The sequence below is a fragment of the Fusarium tjaetaba genome, assembly GCF_013396195.1.
Source record: "Fusarium tjaetaba strain NRRL 66243 chromosome Unknown NRRL66243_c0000108, whole genome shotgun sequence".
NCBI lineage: Eukaryota > Fungi > Ascomycota > Sordariomycetes > Hypocreales > Nectriaceae > Fusarium > Fusarium tjaetaba.
Window position 1 is genome coordinate 46,314 of NW_023501304.1, and position 16,149 is coordinate 62,462.

At 50.6% G+C, this 16,149-nt stretch overlaps 6 protein-coding genes across 6 annotated transcripts; 2 read left to right on the forward strand and 4 right to left on the reverse strand.

Annotated features, from left to right (window-relative positions):
* Positions 1 to 64: 64 nt before the first annotated feature.
* On the forward strand, positions 65 to 2,032 carry FTJAE_5578 (MPE1 Role in mRNA 3' end formation; the record flags this gene model as incomplete). Its single annotated transcript, XM_037352100.1, has 3 exons — positions 65 to 236; positions 288 to 576; positions 628 to 2,032. The coding sequence occupies 3 exons, from the start codon at positions 65 to 67 to the stop codon at positions 2,030 to 2,032; spliced, it is 1,866 nt and encodes a 621-aa protein (XP_037207312.1).
* A 474-nt stretch (positions 2,033 to 2,506) lies between these two features.
* FTJAE_5579 (ATPase get3) lies at positions 2,507 to 3,580 on the reverse strand (the record flags this gene model as incomplete). The annotated part of the gene is made up of 2 exons (XM_037352101.1): positions 2,507 to 3,142; positions 3,191 to 3,580. 2 exons carry the CDS (start codon positions 3,578 to 3,580, stop codon positions 2,507 to 2,509), a joined length of 1,026 nt encoding a protein of 341 aa, XP_037207313.1.
* Positions 3,581 to 4,751: 1,171 nt separating this feature from the next.
* Positions 4,752 to 5,186, forward strand: FTJAE_5580 (hydroxyisourate hydrolase; the record flags this gene model as incomplete). Its single annotated transcript, XM_037352103.1, has 1 exon — positions 4,752 to 5,186. One exon carries the CDS (start codon positions 4,752 to 4,754, stop codon positions 5,184 to 5,186), a length of 435 nt encoding a protein of 144 aa, XP_037207314.1.
* Positions 5,187 to 5,730: 544 nt separating this feature from the next.
* On the reverse strand, positions 5,731 to 6,303 carry FTJAE_5581 (uncharacterized protein; the record flags this gene model as incomplete). Its single annotated transcript, XM_037352104.1, has 2 exons — positions 5,731 to 6,140; positions 6,210 to 6,303. 2 exons carry the CDS (start codon positions 6,301 to 6,303, stop codon positions 5,731 to 5,733), a joined length of 504 nt encoding a protein of 167 aa, XP_037207315.1.
* A 3,624-nt stretch (positions 6,304 to 9,927) lies between these two features.
* FTJAE_5582 (RING finger) lies at positions 9,928 to 11,865 on the reverse strand (the record flags this gene model as incomplete). The annotated part of the gene is made up of 1 exon (XM_037352105.1): positions 9,928 to 11,865. One exon carries the CDS (start codon positions 11,863 to 11,865, stop codon positions 9,928 to 9,930), a length of 1,938 nt encoding a protein of 645 aa, XP_037207316.1.
* Positions 11,866 to 12,639: 774 nt separating this feature from the next.
* On the reverse strand, positions 12,640 to 15,890 carry FTJAE_5583 (5 AMP-activated kinase subunit beta-2; the record flags this gene model as incomplete). The annotated part of the gene is made up of 4 exons (XM_037352106.1): positions 12,640 to 14,568; positions 14,832 to 15,344; positions 15,460 to 15,595; positions 15,868 to 15,890. 4 exons carry the CDS (start codon positions 15,888 to 15,890, stop codon positions 12,640 to 12,642), a joined length of 2,601 nt encoding a protein of 866 aa, XP_037207317.1.
* Positions 15,891 to 16,149: the final 259 nt, after the last annotated feature.

Sequence of the window (16,149 nt, forward strand, 5' to 3'; positions counted from 1 at the left end):
TTGTTATCACTTGTACTGTGCTCCATCTGTTCCTGTAGGAAACACCCAGCACGTATCAGCCAAAATGACGTCCTCCGTCTTCTTCAAATTCAAATCTCAAAAGGAGCCTACCCGAGTCGAGTTTGATGGCACCGGTATCTCAGTATTTGAGTTGAAGCGTGAGATTATCACAAAGAGTGGCCTAGGAGATGGTACCGATTTTGACCTGCATATTTATACCGATGATAACAGCGAAGGTGGGTTGATTCAATCTACATCAGGCAATAACATCGCTAACGATTTGGTAGAATACGACGATGATACGACTATCATTCCAAGGTCAACGACTGTCATTGCCCGACGCCAACCTGCTCTCAAGCCAGGTGCAGGGCGCGCAGCTCGTTATGTGTCTGGAAAGATGCCTGTGTCAGCCAAAAACGCTGGTCGCAAGGAGCAAGCGGCGAAGGCCTCATCTTCCAAACCCAGCTCTGATGCCATCAGCCAGATGAACAATGCTATGACTGAAGAGGAGAAGATGGCTGCCATGTTTGCAGCACAAACCGAACAGTGGTCTGCTCAACAAGAGGAAATGTCTCAGTAAGTTCCAGAAGCCCATGCAATGTTACACAGAAACTAACGATTTGCCAGTCAAACACCCGTGTTCAAAGCTGGTGCGAAGAGACCAGCAAACGTCCCCGACCATGACCCCCCGAACGGGTACATTTGCTACCGGTGCGGTAACAAAGGTCATTGGATTCAACTGTGCCCTACTAATGACGACCCCGAATTTGACAACCGCCCGCGTGTCAAGCGAACCACAGGTATCCCACGTTCATTCCTGCAAAAGGTAGACAAGTCTGTTGTCCTTGCGCAAACTGAGGGCGATGAATCCAAGCGTCCATCAGGTATCATGGTCAATGCCGAGGGGGATTTTGTTATTGCTGAGCCCGATAAGGCTTCGTGGGAGCAGTTCCAGGCCAAGGCCAAGTCTTCATCTACAGCTAACGCACCACTAGCTGAGAACAAGGAGATTCAGGAACAGGGCTTGGAGTGTTCAATTGACAAGAAGATGTTCATAGAGCCAATGAAGACTCCATGCTGCCAGAAGACCTTTTGTAATGATTGCATAACTAATGCTCTCATTGAAAGCGACTTCGTCTGCCCTGCTTGCCAGTCAGAAGGCGTATTGATTGATGACCTTCAACCAGATGAAGAAACATCCAAGAAGATTCAAGAGTATTTGAAGGACAAGGAAACGGCTAAGACTCCCCCACCCGCGTCGCCCAAGATTTTGACAGCTGCCAAGTCAGATGGCGAGAAACAAGAGAAGTCAACAGAAGAGACTAGCGGCAATATGGAGCAACAGCCTGAGAATGAACCAAGTGACCAGACTAAGGACTCGGCCGTCAATGAAAAGCCAAAGTTGCCGGCATCTCAAACTGCAACTGTCAACTCACCTCCCGCGGGCCCTAAGAACCTTGTATCCGCGTCTCAAGATGCGAACAAACAACTAGATAATCTCAAACCGACAGATACCAACTCCAAGAAACGGCCCGCAGATGATATTCTTGACAACCCAAGGATTCCCAGGGGTCCCAAGGCCATGCAGAACCAGCAGAACCAGCAGAATATGGTGAACGGCATGGGCATGAACGGCATGGGTATGAACATGGGCATGAATAATATGATGTTCAACGGAATGCCCATGATGCCCAACATGATGGGCATGCCGAACATGGGTAACATGAATATGGGCATGCCAAATATGAACATGATGGGAATGCCAAACATGATGGGAATGCCCGGGTTCCCTGGCATGAATGGCGGGTTCGGCGGCATGCCTGGTTGGGATATGGGCATGAATGGAATGGGTGGCATGAACGGCATGAACGGCATGGGTAACATGAATGGAGGAATGAACGGTTTTCAGAACGGCAACTTTGGACAGGGCGCTGGCGCGGACGAAGACGCCTACTTTCGCAAGCCAGTTAATCCTCATCGACACCAGAACAAACAGCGACGAGTGCGGCCAAGCGACTACCGAGAGCTCTGAACATCGATTCGACTATCATTCCTTCTTGTAGCGATTGCTTCTCCTCTGTTTGTTGCATTTTGGATTGGGATCCCAGGCTCATCATGATTTGCTTGATTTTTCAGCATACTTACCGTCAGGCTGAACTGACCGGCGTTGGGGTATGGCCTCGGAGGATTCTTTATGACAGGTTTCCATGTCTACTACGTACGGCCAAGGGTTGGGGAAACGGTGCATTACTTAGCAAGATCTTGAGTCAAACAAATCGAGGTCAAGCAATGAATAAACAAACAAATGAACGAAAACTAAGAATCCTCGGGTGCTTTTTTTGGTGATTGAGTGTGTCTGCAGCTCAATTCTAGGGTGTATTATCGTAAGCCATCAATCAATTATTTCACAACTCCGCGCCGCCCGTGCTCTTTTATATGTGACACTATCTATATCCGTTCTCTCGTATTCCACATCACTTTCTATGCCTAGACCTTGATACCAGCCCTACTCAGGAGGAACGTAAGGTGTAACAAGCATTTCACTAAACTTCTCAAGCTTCTCCTTTCCTCGTACCTCCTCAACAAGCAGAGGCATCTTGACGACATTGAAGTCCTCAGCATATAGTTCTTCATACTGGTCAAGATACTTGCGCTGCATCTTGCGACGGGCGTTGCACTGATCGCAATCGCTAGCCTTCTTGGGGAAGAGCAGCTGGTTGACAACGATGGAGTGGGTATCGATACCATAACCAGCAAGCTCCTGAATCATACGCTCCGTCTCGTAGAGGCTCAGAAACTCTGCAATGCACACACAGACAAATGTGGTGAGTTCGGCGTCCTGGAACTGAGTATTGACCTCGCCGATGGTCTCTCGCAAGGATTCAAGTTTCTGAATCATATCATTGAGATTCTGTCCGTTGGGTAGCTGACCTCCGGAGCCAAGGAAGCCATTGAGGAGAGGACTATACTGTGACGACAGTTGAGAAACCTTTGCGAGAGCCTTCTCAAGAACGGTGGGAAACTGGAGGAAGCGCAGGGTGTGGCCTGTCGGGGCTGTGTCGAAGACGATGGTCTCGTATGAGAGGGACTTGACTTGCTTGAGGACTTCGGCAAAGGACATAGCCTCGTCGATACCAGGGATCTAGGGATGTTAGCTCAACCCCGGGAGAAACGTTCCGCCTCAACCTACTGCGAATGCCAGATCCTGCATCATGCCTCCCAGAGGACCACCAGCCGCAGCGTTGACATCATCGGCCTCGCCCTGGCCTGCTAGCATATCCTGAATGCTGCCATTCGGGTCGATCTCCATGGCACTCAGGTTGTCAAACCCGTTGACAAGGCGGGCCTCTTTGCCAAACTTCTGAGAGAAAGCATCTGAAAGATTATGGGCGGGATCGGTCGAGATGAGAAGAACAGAGCGTCGGACCTTGGCGAGCTGAATCGCGAGGGAGCAAGAAGTCGTAGTCTTGCCGACACCGCCCTTGCCGCCGACAAAGATCCAACGAAGGCTTCGCTGGTCCAGGAGAGACTGCAGAGAGGGCTCAAGGGCATCCTCGGCGGAGATAACTGCGGTGGACATTTTGGGGCGAAATATGCGATGAGGCTGTAGGGTACGTTGTTTAAGTTGGTGTTGAGAAAACAAGCAATTAAGGAACCGTTTCCCTGGATTGGGCTGTTGGCGGTAGGCTACAGCACAGAGAGAGTAAGGTAGTAGAGTACAGGACAGAATCAGGATTTGTGTCCTGTATGTTCTAGAAGGTCTTGGATGGCGGAGTTGGCAATGGTTGTGATTGACCGTTGACTTGGAGGGGTAGTAGCAGACATAATCACGAGTCAGTGATATCGTTTAATTCCGTTAGTCATGACTCCTTTATTTTGTCAGTCAGCACTTCATGCGCCACATGACTATCTAAACTCGCCACAGCATGTGCAGGGTAGACAAGAGCAAGGTAGCAACTGTAAGGTAGGGAATGAAGTTGACTTGAACAAGCTGTCAGGATACGAACGATACTATATTTGTTGTATAGCACCTAAGTTAGCTGTGGCCATGTTGCTACTTACTGCACATACAGGACCTAAAGCTCTGTTACAGGCGATTTGACTGATTGCCTAACCGTTGTGTCCTTTCCGGGGCCGGCTCCGTCCTTGCGATAGGACTTCAAGTACCGGCGAACGGCGTGAAGCGTGCGGAGCCAGGCGGAGGAGTTCGTTCTTGAGTCCAATACTTCTGTAATATGCGATAATACCATTACTATCAGTCATGCTCCGTATATCTCCTATAAATTTCTTATCTACAGAGCCATGGCTTGAACTTAATAACTGAGTCTTGATTTTAAGGTATGCTTACTTTCGGTAGATAGCGAGGTACGTGGTAGTAATCAGGTAGTCAGTCATTCAGCTGAAGTCGCTGATTGATTCTCTGCACCAAAGTACTTTAGGCTGCGCAGCCGCAACAACCCAACTTTGACCTGACTGCCTCACTCACGTCACCCTTTTACTTCCGTTCGATTCCCCTCCCTTCAGGTACCTTCACAATTCTGGCCTTGATCTCTCTTCTCTCAGAAACACACAACTCTATAAGCAGAGGCATCCTGCCTAACTGAGCTACCTCTATCCAAAGCTCCTGTCAGCTTGCACCTACCCCACCTTGACGTCAACCTCGCCGAATACTTAGGTATCTGATCATAGGTACCTTATCACCTGGACTACATCACAATCAATCACTTTGTACACCAAATTCAACCATCACGATGGCTTCTCACACCAAAGACCCTATCACGTGCCACGTTCTTGATACACAGGCTGGTCGCCCTGCTCGTGGCATCCGTGTCCGTCTCGAAGGCCCCATCCCGCCATCGACCAACCCTCACTCTGCTGCCCAACCTCGACCCAACACCTTCGAATCTATGACCGACGACGATGGCCGCGTTACAGCCTGGCTACCGTATCTTTCCGAGGATGCTGCTGGAGAGCCTCCTCTTCAGACTCTCGTTGAGGTACTTGAGGACCGCAAGGGGCAGGGTTCGTCGCGATGGACGCTTCGTTTTGATACGGGAGCTTACTTTGGCGAAGAAAACACCTTCTTCCCTGAAGTAACGGTAACATTTCGTGTCGACGAGGGACAGACGTATCATGTTCCCCTGCTGCTGAGTCCCTATAGCTATACTTCCTACCGTGGAAGCTAAATGGATGGTAGTATTCTTGGTACTACACGGAGCGAAGCGACCAGAATCAGGTGCTGTAACTATCTCATGAGAGAAAATCGATGCCAAAGCGATTTTTAGAACCCTTATCCTGAAACCCCACTGGTATGATATGAAGATAGCACAGAGACGATGACAATGTTACGATCATAGCGATGAAGCTAAGGTACTTATTAATTCTTAAAAGAGTGTCCCTGTCGGCTACTTCCTTCCAAGCCAAGCCAACTGGCTATATGAGTGACATTGCTGTCTCTGCCCTACCAGAGGGACTTTAATATCCAAGTATTTGCACTGTTTGTCAGGCGATCCTTTTCCTTGCCGATCAAGAAACCGTGATCCAGGTAAACGCCACGCTACCCACAAAAGAAAAGTAAAGAAAGTAGATTTTTATCCGGAAGAAAAGCATCTCGGTGATGCGTTCGTCACAGGGTCATCAGGTTCGGCCGTATACGTCGTTGTAGAAGTCATGATTGTTCCGCTCTGAGTGAGGTGCTGCACTGTTTGTTCGGAAGGTTATACAACACCTCTAGCTCCTCCGAAACTTGCTCATAAATCCTTTCTTAGAGCGATGGGTCGGTACGTCGGGCGAAGTTGGCGGTGTGTCCTCTTCGTCCCTCCTCGTGTTCCTAGACGCGAGACTATCGGTCTCGTCCTTGGAGAGTCGGATGCTTGATGTAGAAGGGCGGAAGCTGTTCATAGATGGATTGCCGGCTCTGACGCTCTCGTTTTCTCCAACATCAGATTGGACCAGGGAGAATACACTGTAGAGAGCTTCCGAAGTGGGGGTAATACGGCCATGGTTGAGAGTGCGTCGTTTCTTCCTAAGGAAAGATCGTCGAGTTCGCATAAGTGCCCGGTCAGGGTCGATATCTTCTTGAGTGAGACAAGCGTTGGGTGAAAGATCCGCATCAGGATGTGGGAGTGTGGTGTTTCGGACTATAAAATGGTTAGCAACGGTGGTTATATTGCAGTAGTTGGGTGTCGACTAGATACATAGATACTTACCATTGTTAAAGGGCTCAGGGAACCCTGTGTCTCTTGGTTCTCTCGATTCCCTTCGAGGCTTGGCGGTACTCGTAGTAGTGATAGTATCCGCCATTGTTTCGGTGGATTTGGAGTGCGTGGGATGAGAAGTCATTTGATGATCGACCGAGAGTTGAGTATGTGTTTGTTTGTTTGTTTATGATGAGAAATTTAAAAGTAAAGAGGGGAGGGAAAAAAAGATAGCGATCTTGCTCAGTCCTTGAACTACATCGACTCTTGTTGACTGTGGCTGTATTACCACATGGGGCAAGTTCAGATGGACGGATGTAAGAGAGAGCTGTGCGTGCGTGCGTGTGGTGTGTGGGTGTAAGCGGACGCCGCCAGAGCAAAGCCTCAGCGGTTGCACGTAACCTTGAGAGAGAAAGCACCGTGGAGAAGAGTGCAAAGAAAGGATAGTGACGCAGTTATGTTATGTTGGTCTGTCACTGAAGAAGAAAAAGGAGATTTCACTTTCGCTTCAATGAAGAGAAGGCCGGAAGATTTTTGGTCAAATTAAACCAGCGGCAGGGGACGAGTTTGGAGTAAGTAGGTTAGGTAGTCTAGCACAGACAGCTGCTGTAAGTCTGTGATAGCTGGGCTGAAGTTTGCTGGGGTTCCTAGGAGATTTGGGCAGAGGAGCGATAGTGAGCGATGGGCGATGGGGGGCCAGACAGGGTTATATTGCGTCCACAGAATGATGAGCTACATGGAATGATTACGATTAGCTTCTTCTTCTTTTCTTCTTGGTCACTGCTTGGCCTACAGCCTCCTCAAGCGCTGAGTTTGATCGGATCTTCGGCGCGACCAATGTCGAGCTTAATCGTGAGGCTTGGCTCTCGCTATTCGGCACCTCAGCCAAGAGAGACAGTTGAACAACCAAGCCCGGCCAAGAGAGCAGCAGCGGTAAAGTGGCCCTTTGCCTGCGCCCCAGAGAGAGCAAGTCCTCAATGACAGAAAGGACAGGGGTGCGAAGAAGGGCCAAAAGTGCGTAATTGACAAGGGGTGGTGGAGTGGTTCCAGAGGCAGGTAAAACTCCGAAAGACAGACTGTCAGACAGACAAGTTCTGTGAACAATTAAAGACAAAGAGTGAATGAACAACTCACCTCTTGTCTTACAATGTCTTGTGTCTCTGATGCTCACCAAGCACCAGCCAAAGACGGATTTGATGGGCACACAAAGGCTAAATAAATAAAACAATGAAACTCGATGTAGCTGAGGATCTGCACAATAGGAACTTGCTAGTCGAACCGTCTCTGTTGTATCGCAATTTACGCCCGACAACATTGGATAAAAGCCGTCGACCCTTTCAGTGGTGTTATGTGACCTGGGGTATGCGTCAAGTGGCGTTGCTTCTGCTTGAGGCTCGGCCCAGGCCCCGGCGCTTCGTTAGCGCGCTCTGTAGTCTATCCGTAAGTGGTGTTGGGTGGGGTCGTCGTTCGTCAGCCGAGAATTGGCTGCTCTCGCTTGGCGAGAATGATTTGTTGGGCAAAAAGGGCGACGTGACAGCAACGTAGAGTGTAGCCACAACGACCAAGACTTTAGACTTTGGTAGGTAGGTACCTATTATTGGGTCGAGTTCTGCTTACTTATCCTGCGCCTCTAGGGATAAGACAAGACACAACAGTCAGATCCTAAAGGAATCGATTGAGTGAGAAACGATGGATATCGGAGAGATGAGCAACTCAAGTTCCCTTGCCGCTTCGTATCTGACTGGGCTATTCTGCCTCATTTATAAGCCATCAACCAGTTGACTGTCTTAGGTTGTCAGCGTCACAAGATACTCTGCTTTGCCCACCTAGACTATGTGCCCAACTGTCTCTGATACTGCATCGTTATTCATCAGTTCACTCACTGATTCCGTGCCGATCAAGCGGTTTTCCCGTTCCCCTCTCTCTGTTCCTCCCCAACAGCCTAGGATATGCCCAGTAGGATCATGAACAGGACCCCAGTACACATGACGACAAAACGGACCGTGCAGCTGCTGGACTTCAGCCGGCCGGTGTCTCGCAGGCGAGAGTGTTAGTGGCTCGCCAAGCAGTTCTGCTGTAGGCCAAGGCACAAGGGGGCCCGCTCATCGTCGAGTGTCAGAAGAGTATCCGTATGTACTGTACGTTTCCCATTGTTCAGGTCAGGCCTGGATTGGTAGATTCGTAATAGACGGCAGGACGGCACTCGATTTCGATCCATGGCGGGGTCACCGATACCTTACGGAGTAGTCCCCTTCACTGACAACGATATGTCTCTTCTTGGCGCAGCATTCACGGGAATCAAGTCTTGGCCAGGCCAGTCTACAACAACACACTGAAACGGACTACCTACTCGCACTACAAGTATGTACGTACATCTGTTGTCGCTATTCCCGGCGCTGGATTCTGTATGTAATTTCAACACCGCCCTAACACCTTCGGCCCCTAATCAATTAGGTCCAGCTCCCCGTAACCCCACTCATTCCCGCTAATATACGGATAGATGGATGGACATACATCATATCAAAATTATAAACACTTTTCAGGACGGCAATGGAGAATTGGCTCCCTCCCAATTTCATCTCAGTCCTTTATTCCGTCCGGCCCCTGACTCAGGCCTTATTAGGGACATTTTCATACTGCACAAGATCTACTAACAACACTCTTGATCGTGTTGATAGGGTAAAGAAAAGATTGAGGCCATGACTTAGGTACTGGTAGTACTAACTCTTGTACTTGTACTTTGTTACAAACCGCGGGGGGGTTGCTTGGCTGCGAAGTACCTAAGGGTCGGGTGGCTACCATTTATCCAATGACAGGAAATCCGCTAACCATCGAGTCGGCGTGCCTATTCCAGAAGGTCGGTCAAAAGCAGGCAATCCAACAGCGTAAAGCCTTGACGAATAGTACAGTACAGTATGGTGTGGTTTCAACATTCGAACTATCCTGTCTGGCACAGCCCTTCAGGCCTTCGTCGAAGAAATCGAGGCTCTGCGTGGTCAAAGAACGCCACAACAGAGCTGCAACTTGATAGGCCAGCCCGTATCCTTGGCATTGACTGACTTCCGACTATCGAGTTGCGTTGCACCTCGTAAACAGGATACGAAACTGCCCTGCCCGTTAACACATGCATGCTTACAGGCCGTTAAACGGTACGTTTCGTTCCGATCTACTGTAAATTAGGTATGTAACATACAGTATATGCCGAGTCGCCCTGAGTTGAGTGTAGGTATGCGCATGTGCCATCACCCAGTTTTGTTCATGTACCGAAAACTTGTGGACTTTAAGTTTGCGGTCATCGGCAATTCCGCGTCTAGTCGATCTTATGTGGAGAAATTGCTCCAGCAACTTTGACGGTTATATATGCTACAAAGTACTGTATGTACTTGATCTCCTCCGCCGATCATGCACTATCAGCTCCCATGCCGAGTTTCATGTTGCAAATGAAGTTTTGATCGGCATTGGGTGCAGATGTATTAGACTGGCAGATGCATATAATGGAAGCAGATTGTCCCACATTTGTTATGAATACAAGTCACGTAGGTATTGGCTGATGGTTGTTTAGCCAAGCTTTTAATGGATTCATCTTGAAATGTTGGGGAAATCTATTCGGTATTGATACCTAACCTCTTCTGTTGCTTCCCTAGAATGAAAAAGAGACAAATCCATTATGCTACGCCACAAGAACCCATTGACCTCAGACATGTTCAGATTGAATGCAACAACAATGATCCTAGTTACCTCTCCGGCCACCAGTGCTCATGAGTGTGATTTTCTGTTTCTTCTTCTTCTTACCTCCGGCACCATTGCCGTTTCCTCCTCCTACTCCGGCGGCAGTATTTGAACTGACACTACTCTCCGCAGCTTCGATAGCCTGTATCTGCATCGCCAGATCAGTCGTATCAAACAGATCCTCATCTTTAAGCCACCCGTCATTGACGTTCAAGGGTCGTGCAGATGCTATCTCGGGTGATCCATTAATCACCCTCGTGCCCCAGACTGTCCTTTGTGTCGAGGGGCTGGTCGACATTTCAGCTAATGTCTCGAATCCTGGTCGGGAATCCGGGGGCGTGGTGCCTGAGTGCCCGCTCAATGGTTGGAAATCCTCCATGTCCATTCGAGGCGCCCTATCCTCCTCCGACGGTTCAGGAAGCCTCTGATATCCAGTAGTCTTACGCAGATTCGCGGCTTCAAGCCGCTCTGCTTGCAGGCGCTCCCGCTCTTCCTGTGTCTCTTTGTCACGGTTACGTCTCCTTCTCCGCTCAATGTCGCCTGCGAACGATTCCAGTGTCTCTTCTGGTACGATGTCGGTCCAATCACACTCCAAAAAATTCACGACACATCCACGTGGGAGATGGCCAAGATATTTTGCTCTTCGCCGCATTGTGTCATCGACCACATGGCCAGTGGAGATATGCTCGACGCGGGGGAGTAGCGTGGAAGGAAACGAAGAAAAAGAGCCATACTTGGTCTTCAGGATGCGGATATCCAACGGTGAGAGATATAGGTGAGGTGGGGAGCTGTAAAAATAGAAGTCGGCGTCTGAAGAGGGTTGTGCCGGCGTGGCTGGGCTTGCAGCAACCTGGAGATCAGCCAGTTTCTCTTTCGCGACTGTGATAGCCCGAATTGCTTTTTGGGACCATTCATCAGTCTGTCCGAAGAGGGTCTCGTCCTCCTTAGCTTGTTGGCCCAGCGAAGCAATCTCCTCGTCAAACTGGGCTGCCATATAATCAGCTGTACCTTTCATCATGCGAGCGTAGTCTAAAACATTGGCAGCAAAGTGCCATGGAATGTCATCCTGTGAGTACAGCGCCTCGGCACCACTCTCTCGTGGAAGGGCCATCGTCGAGTTTGCATTCCGTGCCATTAACCGCAGTACGACGTCGTCACCAACCCGGGGGAAAGGACTTTCTTGTCCAGCGTAAAATCTTACAGGCCGAACATCTTGCATGTAGATAGAATCTTCGCAAATGGGGCATTTTTTCCACCTGGGTCCGCGACCCTTAGTTTCATCTTCACTCGAGATTGAGTTCATAAACCTAATGAGGCAGGGTAGACAAAAGATGTGGCCGCATTTTGCCATGCGAGGCGCCACAGGCTCTGAAAGACAGATGGGGCATGATGAACCTTGCGACTCGCTTGAAGCAATGACTTGCATGACAAGAGACCAATCGAGGTGCGTGTCGGCATCTGTAGCTTGCTTGTTGTATGTGCCTTCTGGTGAGAGGATAAATCGGTAGTTGGCATGGACGTATCGAGCCTTGTCGCTTGCATGATAACCGGAGCCTGGTCCCCATGTTGGAGTTCTACGATAAGATCTCGAATGTGCATGATGATCCTGTACCGGGCGTGGCATTGAGTAGTTGAGTAGATGGGTAATTGAGGTTTGGCCCCGCCTGCTGTTTGGGTTTCTGAAGGCCCTTAGTTCGGCCATAGCATCTTCATCATCTGGGCCAGTATTTGACCTGTCACCGAGTCCAGGTCGCCGCTGACTCCGGTGTTGTTTGCGGGCGCCTTGTGACTTGCGAGGCATCGATTGCGGGTTCGAGGAGCCAGCCTGTGATGGGCGACGAGACGATTCGAAGCTCGATAATGCCGGGGCTGCTTGGATGGCTGTGGAACTAGACGGTGCAGGGGCAGCTTTTCCCACGTTTGAGCTAGAGGAGCTCATCTTCGTAACAAAGGCTTCTGTGCGACTCTAACCACGGTCGACGAGACAAAGGATTGATCAAATCGTGTGATGAATTGCGCTCCGTCCCCAGTGGTTGGGGTTGCATGCAAGTTGCACACGGGTGCCGTCAACAGGTTGTGATTCCGAGAAATGAGTGTTGTTGGAGAGATATAGGATGAGCCCAAGATGGGGTTTTGAAGGTGATTGAGATGGAAAGAGTCGAATGAGGGTTCACGAAGGGGTCCTGCTAGGACGGACCCCGTTGATGGATGGAGGATCGAGGTGGATCGAGCGAGTCACTGGCGGGGCAAATCGTGACGGAGTTGACGGCTGGGTCGTGCAGGGGAATGGCGTTACCAGCTTCTGTTGGAAGCTGACATAACGAGCATGGTTAGTCATTCAATCAGTATCACATGACTTCATTGACAATGGCTCAAGGTAGGTAACGTGATTTTAGCATGACGACTGCGAATGACTTCAGACTACAAGAGCTTCTCAAAGACTTATCCAAAAAAGATATCCTTCTTTGGGCCTATAGGAAGCTATCATACATGAAGCCCGGTATCAATTCAAAAGCATGCGCATAAAACTGACTATGAATTAGGTATATGACAGAGATCTACGCCTCCAGCGATCTCAACCACTCTCCTCTTGCTCATGGATCCAGGGGAATCATTGATAAACGAAGACACCAACCGCAAGAAAACAAAAATCCATGAGACGTGTCTGACCCTACAACGTTGCGACATTAGCTAAGTTGCCTCATTCTCTCATCTATTTGTCGGAAAGCTTGTGCTTGATCTTGCTGAAGATTGAGCTGAGTCGGTTGTGCTTCTTCTTCTTTTCACCGCTGGCCGTCGAGCTGCTGCCGTTGGCTGGCGTGGCGGCCTTGGTCTCTGTAGCCTTGACGCCATTTCCTGTTGCTGTAGTGCCATTGCCGGTTGCTGAGCTGCCGTTACCAACGGTCGGGGTTTCTGTCTTAGCCTCGGTCTTTGGCTCCTCGGGCTTGGTCACAGGCTCAGCATCAGGCTTGGCTTCCACAGCCTTTGTCTCAAGAGGAGCAGCAGCAGGGGCAGCAACAACGGGAACAGCAGACTCAGTCTCCTGGGGCTTGGCCTCGTCGACAGCAGGAACAGGCTCGGCCTCTTTGAGAAGCTGAGCTTCAACCTCCTTTTTGTTCTCGACAGCTTCTGTGCTAGCAGCAGCCTCGGGACGCTCGCCAGACTCCACGATGGACTCCTTGACTTCGTTGGGGACTTCAGGAGCAACCTTGGGTGTTTCATCGATGGTTGCAGCAGGCTTAACTTCTTTGAGAAGCTCAGCTTCGACAAGCCTCTTTTCCTCAACGGCCTCAGTGTTGGCAGCAGCTTCGGGACTCTTGCCAGCCTCCGCAATGGAGTCCTTCACCTCGACAGGAACCTCAGGAGATACCTGCTTTGGTTCCTCTTTAGGTTGCTCAACAACAGAGTCATAAATGCCAGTGACAGGCTTGACCTCCTTGAGAAGCTCCTTCTCTACCTCCTTCTTGTCCTCAACAGCGGCAGTATTAGCAGCTGCTTCAGGTGACTTGCCGGCCTCGACAAGAGATTCCTTAACCTCGGCGGGGACCTCAGGGGACACTTCCTGTCGAATCTGCTCCTCGTTCTTTGCGGCTAGGGTCTCTTGGGCTGCAACAGGAAGCTGCTCTTTGACGGAATCGGGCAAGTTTTTGTTGGCGGTATCAGTAATAGCGTCAGCAGCGCTGTTCAGCGCAGGGCCGGCCTTCTCCTCCACTGTCTCCTTGGCAGCAAGACCAGCAGCAATCACAGCACCACCAGCAGTAGCGGCCAGGGCGGCGAGGCTAGTGTCTGGCGTGTTCTCAGACTTCTCGGTACCAACACCAGCGGTTCCTACCGAGGTAGCAGGTGCCTCGGGCACGGTTCCCTTGAGCTCTTCCTCGACCATGGTCTTTTCCTTGACCTCCGTAGGGTCAGTGCTGGCCTCAGTAACAGCGCCAGCCTTCTCCTGGCTCTCTCTTACAACCTCGGGGACGAAAGCACCGTTGGATTCGAGCGGAACCTCGGCAGCAAGGCCGGCAGTAGTAGCTGTGGGAGCAGCGGAGTTAATGAGAACATCCTGTGCGCCGATAATGGGCAGACTGGATTCGGGAATAGTGTTGGAAGATACGGGGGGGAGCTCGGTCTCGATGCCAGGGAGAGCGTCGCTCTTCTCGTACGATTCCTTGTCGAGCTTGACGTATTTGTCGGTGCTTTGAGCGGTGATGGAGTCGGGGATCTTCTCGCCAGGCTCTAGCTTGACAGGGTTTCCGGGGCCCTCAGAAGCGGGGAGAGGGTTGATGCCAATGACCTTGTCGAGCTCGTTGGCAGGTGTAGCGGGGAAGCCACCAGGAATGTCAGAAGGGGTCTCGAGGGGCAATTTCTCGTCTTGGGCAGGCTTCTCGGAAGTCAGTATATTGCCGTTATTAGTAACATGCTCGATAGTTACCTCATCACCCAGAGGCTTCTGCTCTGTGGATTTGTTCTCGATAGGTTGTTCGGCAGCCATCGCAGCGGTTGTGGACGAAGGAGTCACAGTGTTAAGTATAGCGGCGCCGGGAGTTTCGGCGTTGAGTTGATCGGGAGTGATGAAGTTGTTGACGTTACCCTCGAGATCAGGTTCGTTGGGAGCTGATTGATTGATGATCCAATTACCGTCAACAATGAACTAGATAGAATGCTGGTGAGCAACGGACTTTGCAGTATTTGCGGCGAGTATGTAGGAGTGTAGGAGCGGCAATTGGAATCAAAAGAGGGGATGAAGTGAGTTTAATGAGCTGGTGCGATGACGAAGGGGAGGAGGGAGCTGAGAGCAAGAGCGGGTCGGCAACGCAGGCACACTAGCGCGCAAGCAAATCAAGCGCTGACTTGAAGACGCCTTGGCAGCACGAGGGAACTTTGTCCCTGCGCGACGCAACATCGTCGCCTGACGCCACAGAATTCTACTGGTATGACCAGGCAGAGACTTGACATGGGCTGTGTGTAGCGGACTTTCCACCGCTCTCCGCTCGCAGACTCCATTCCAGAACTGTCGCGATCGTGGTCGCCTTGCGTCATACTAAACGGCGGAGGGGTTTTGGTTGGTGCTAATGGGTCGCAGAGAACCCATGACATGACAGGCAGGGAAATGAACCAGGGGTTCAGACCCCGATCCTGGCAGCGAAGCAAACTTGCAAGAAAAAAAAGCCATGGGCAGGGGGCTGGAATTACGGCAGCCACCGCTCTTGCGCCTCCAAGCTCTTTAGGCTTAAAAAGCCCTGCAGATTGCGATAGCGATGGGCGCAAAAGCACGGATTCCTGGGCGGCACGGTCATAACAGCTATTCGTCCATCTCGTTCGAGCAATACGGAGAAGCAAACGCGCAAGATAGGCTGGCTGTTGATGCCAATGGTTCTCCTCGCCATCTGTATATGACTCAAGAACTGCGAATGTTTGTCTCAAATGCTGGCGAAGAGTGCAGAACTCGTGTTATACCAAACCAGTACCAAATGCAAATTGAATATCGAAAAGGAGAGGTGCTGTTGGGGTTGCGGGTCGAGGCTCGCTGACGCTGACGCACCTTGTAGTAAATCTTGCCCTCGGGCTCCTTCAGGTCGACTGTCTTGGAGAACACATTGCCCTCCTTCTCGAGCTGAACGCTCTTGGTCCAGTTGTCGAATGTGCCCGTCACGTAGACCTCGTCGGCGGGATGCTCCCTATAGGAAATTTGGGGTCAGTGTCGGGTGTCTCAGACATGGATAAAAGCTGTCGCGGTCTGCAACAGCTAGACTAGTCCGCAATATGAAGCAGCCTCAAGAGGCACACGCATGGGACAAGGTGAACTCTTGAGACAGAGCTCAATTGGCTTGTCTCGTGCTGAGGCAGACAAAGTGTGACTCGGAACATTGTCGAAGCTATCGCGATGAAATTTGTCGGGCAGCGCATCGCAACGCATCATAGCAACGCAGCATATCAAATTGCGACTTACCACTTGAAAGTGAAGCTGCCCATTACTGGAATCTGTGTTATAATCGGTGGTGGAATCTGCGCAAGGGGATCGAGAGAATGCAGCAGGGAGTTGATAACTTTAATGCGTGTAGAAGTAAAGTGAGATTTTGTTTTGTTTGTGGGAGAGATGTTGGGTTGGGAAAAGAGCCAGGTCCAAGTCGTTGATGGGACGGGCAGAGACCAGGACAAGTCCGGTTTGGCGTTGGTCGAGGCTGGGGGGGACTGGAGCGAAATTAAAGATTGTTGGCGGCTACGGGGGAGT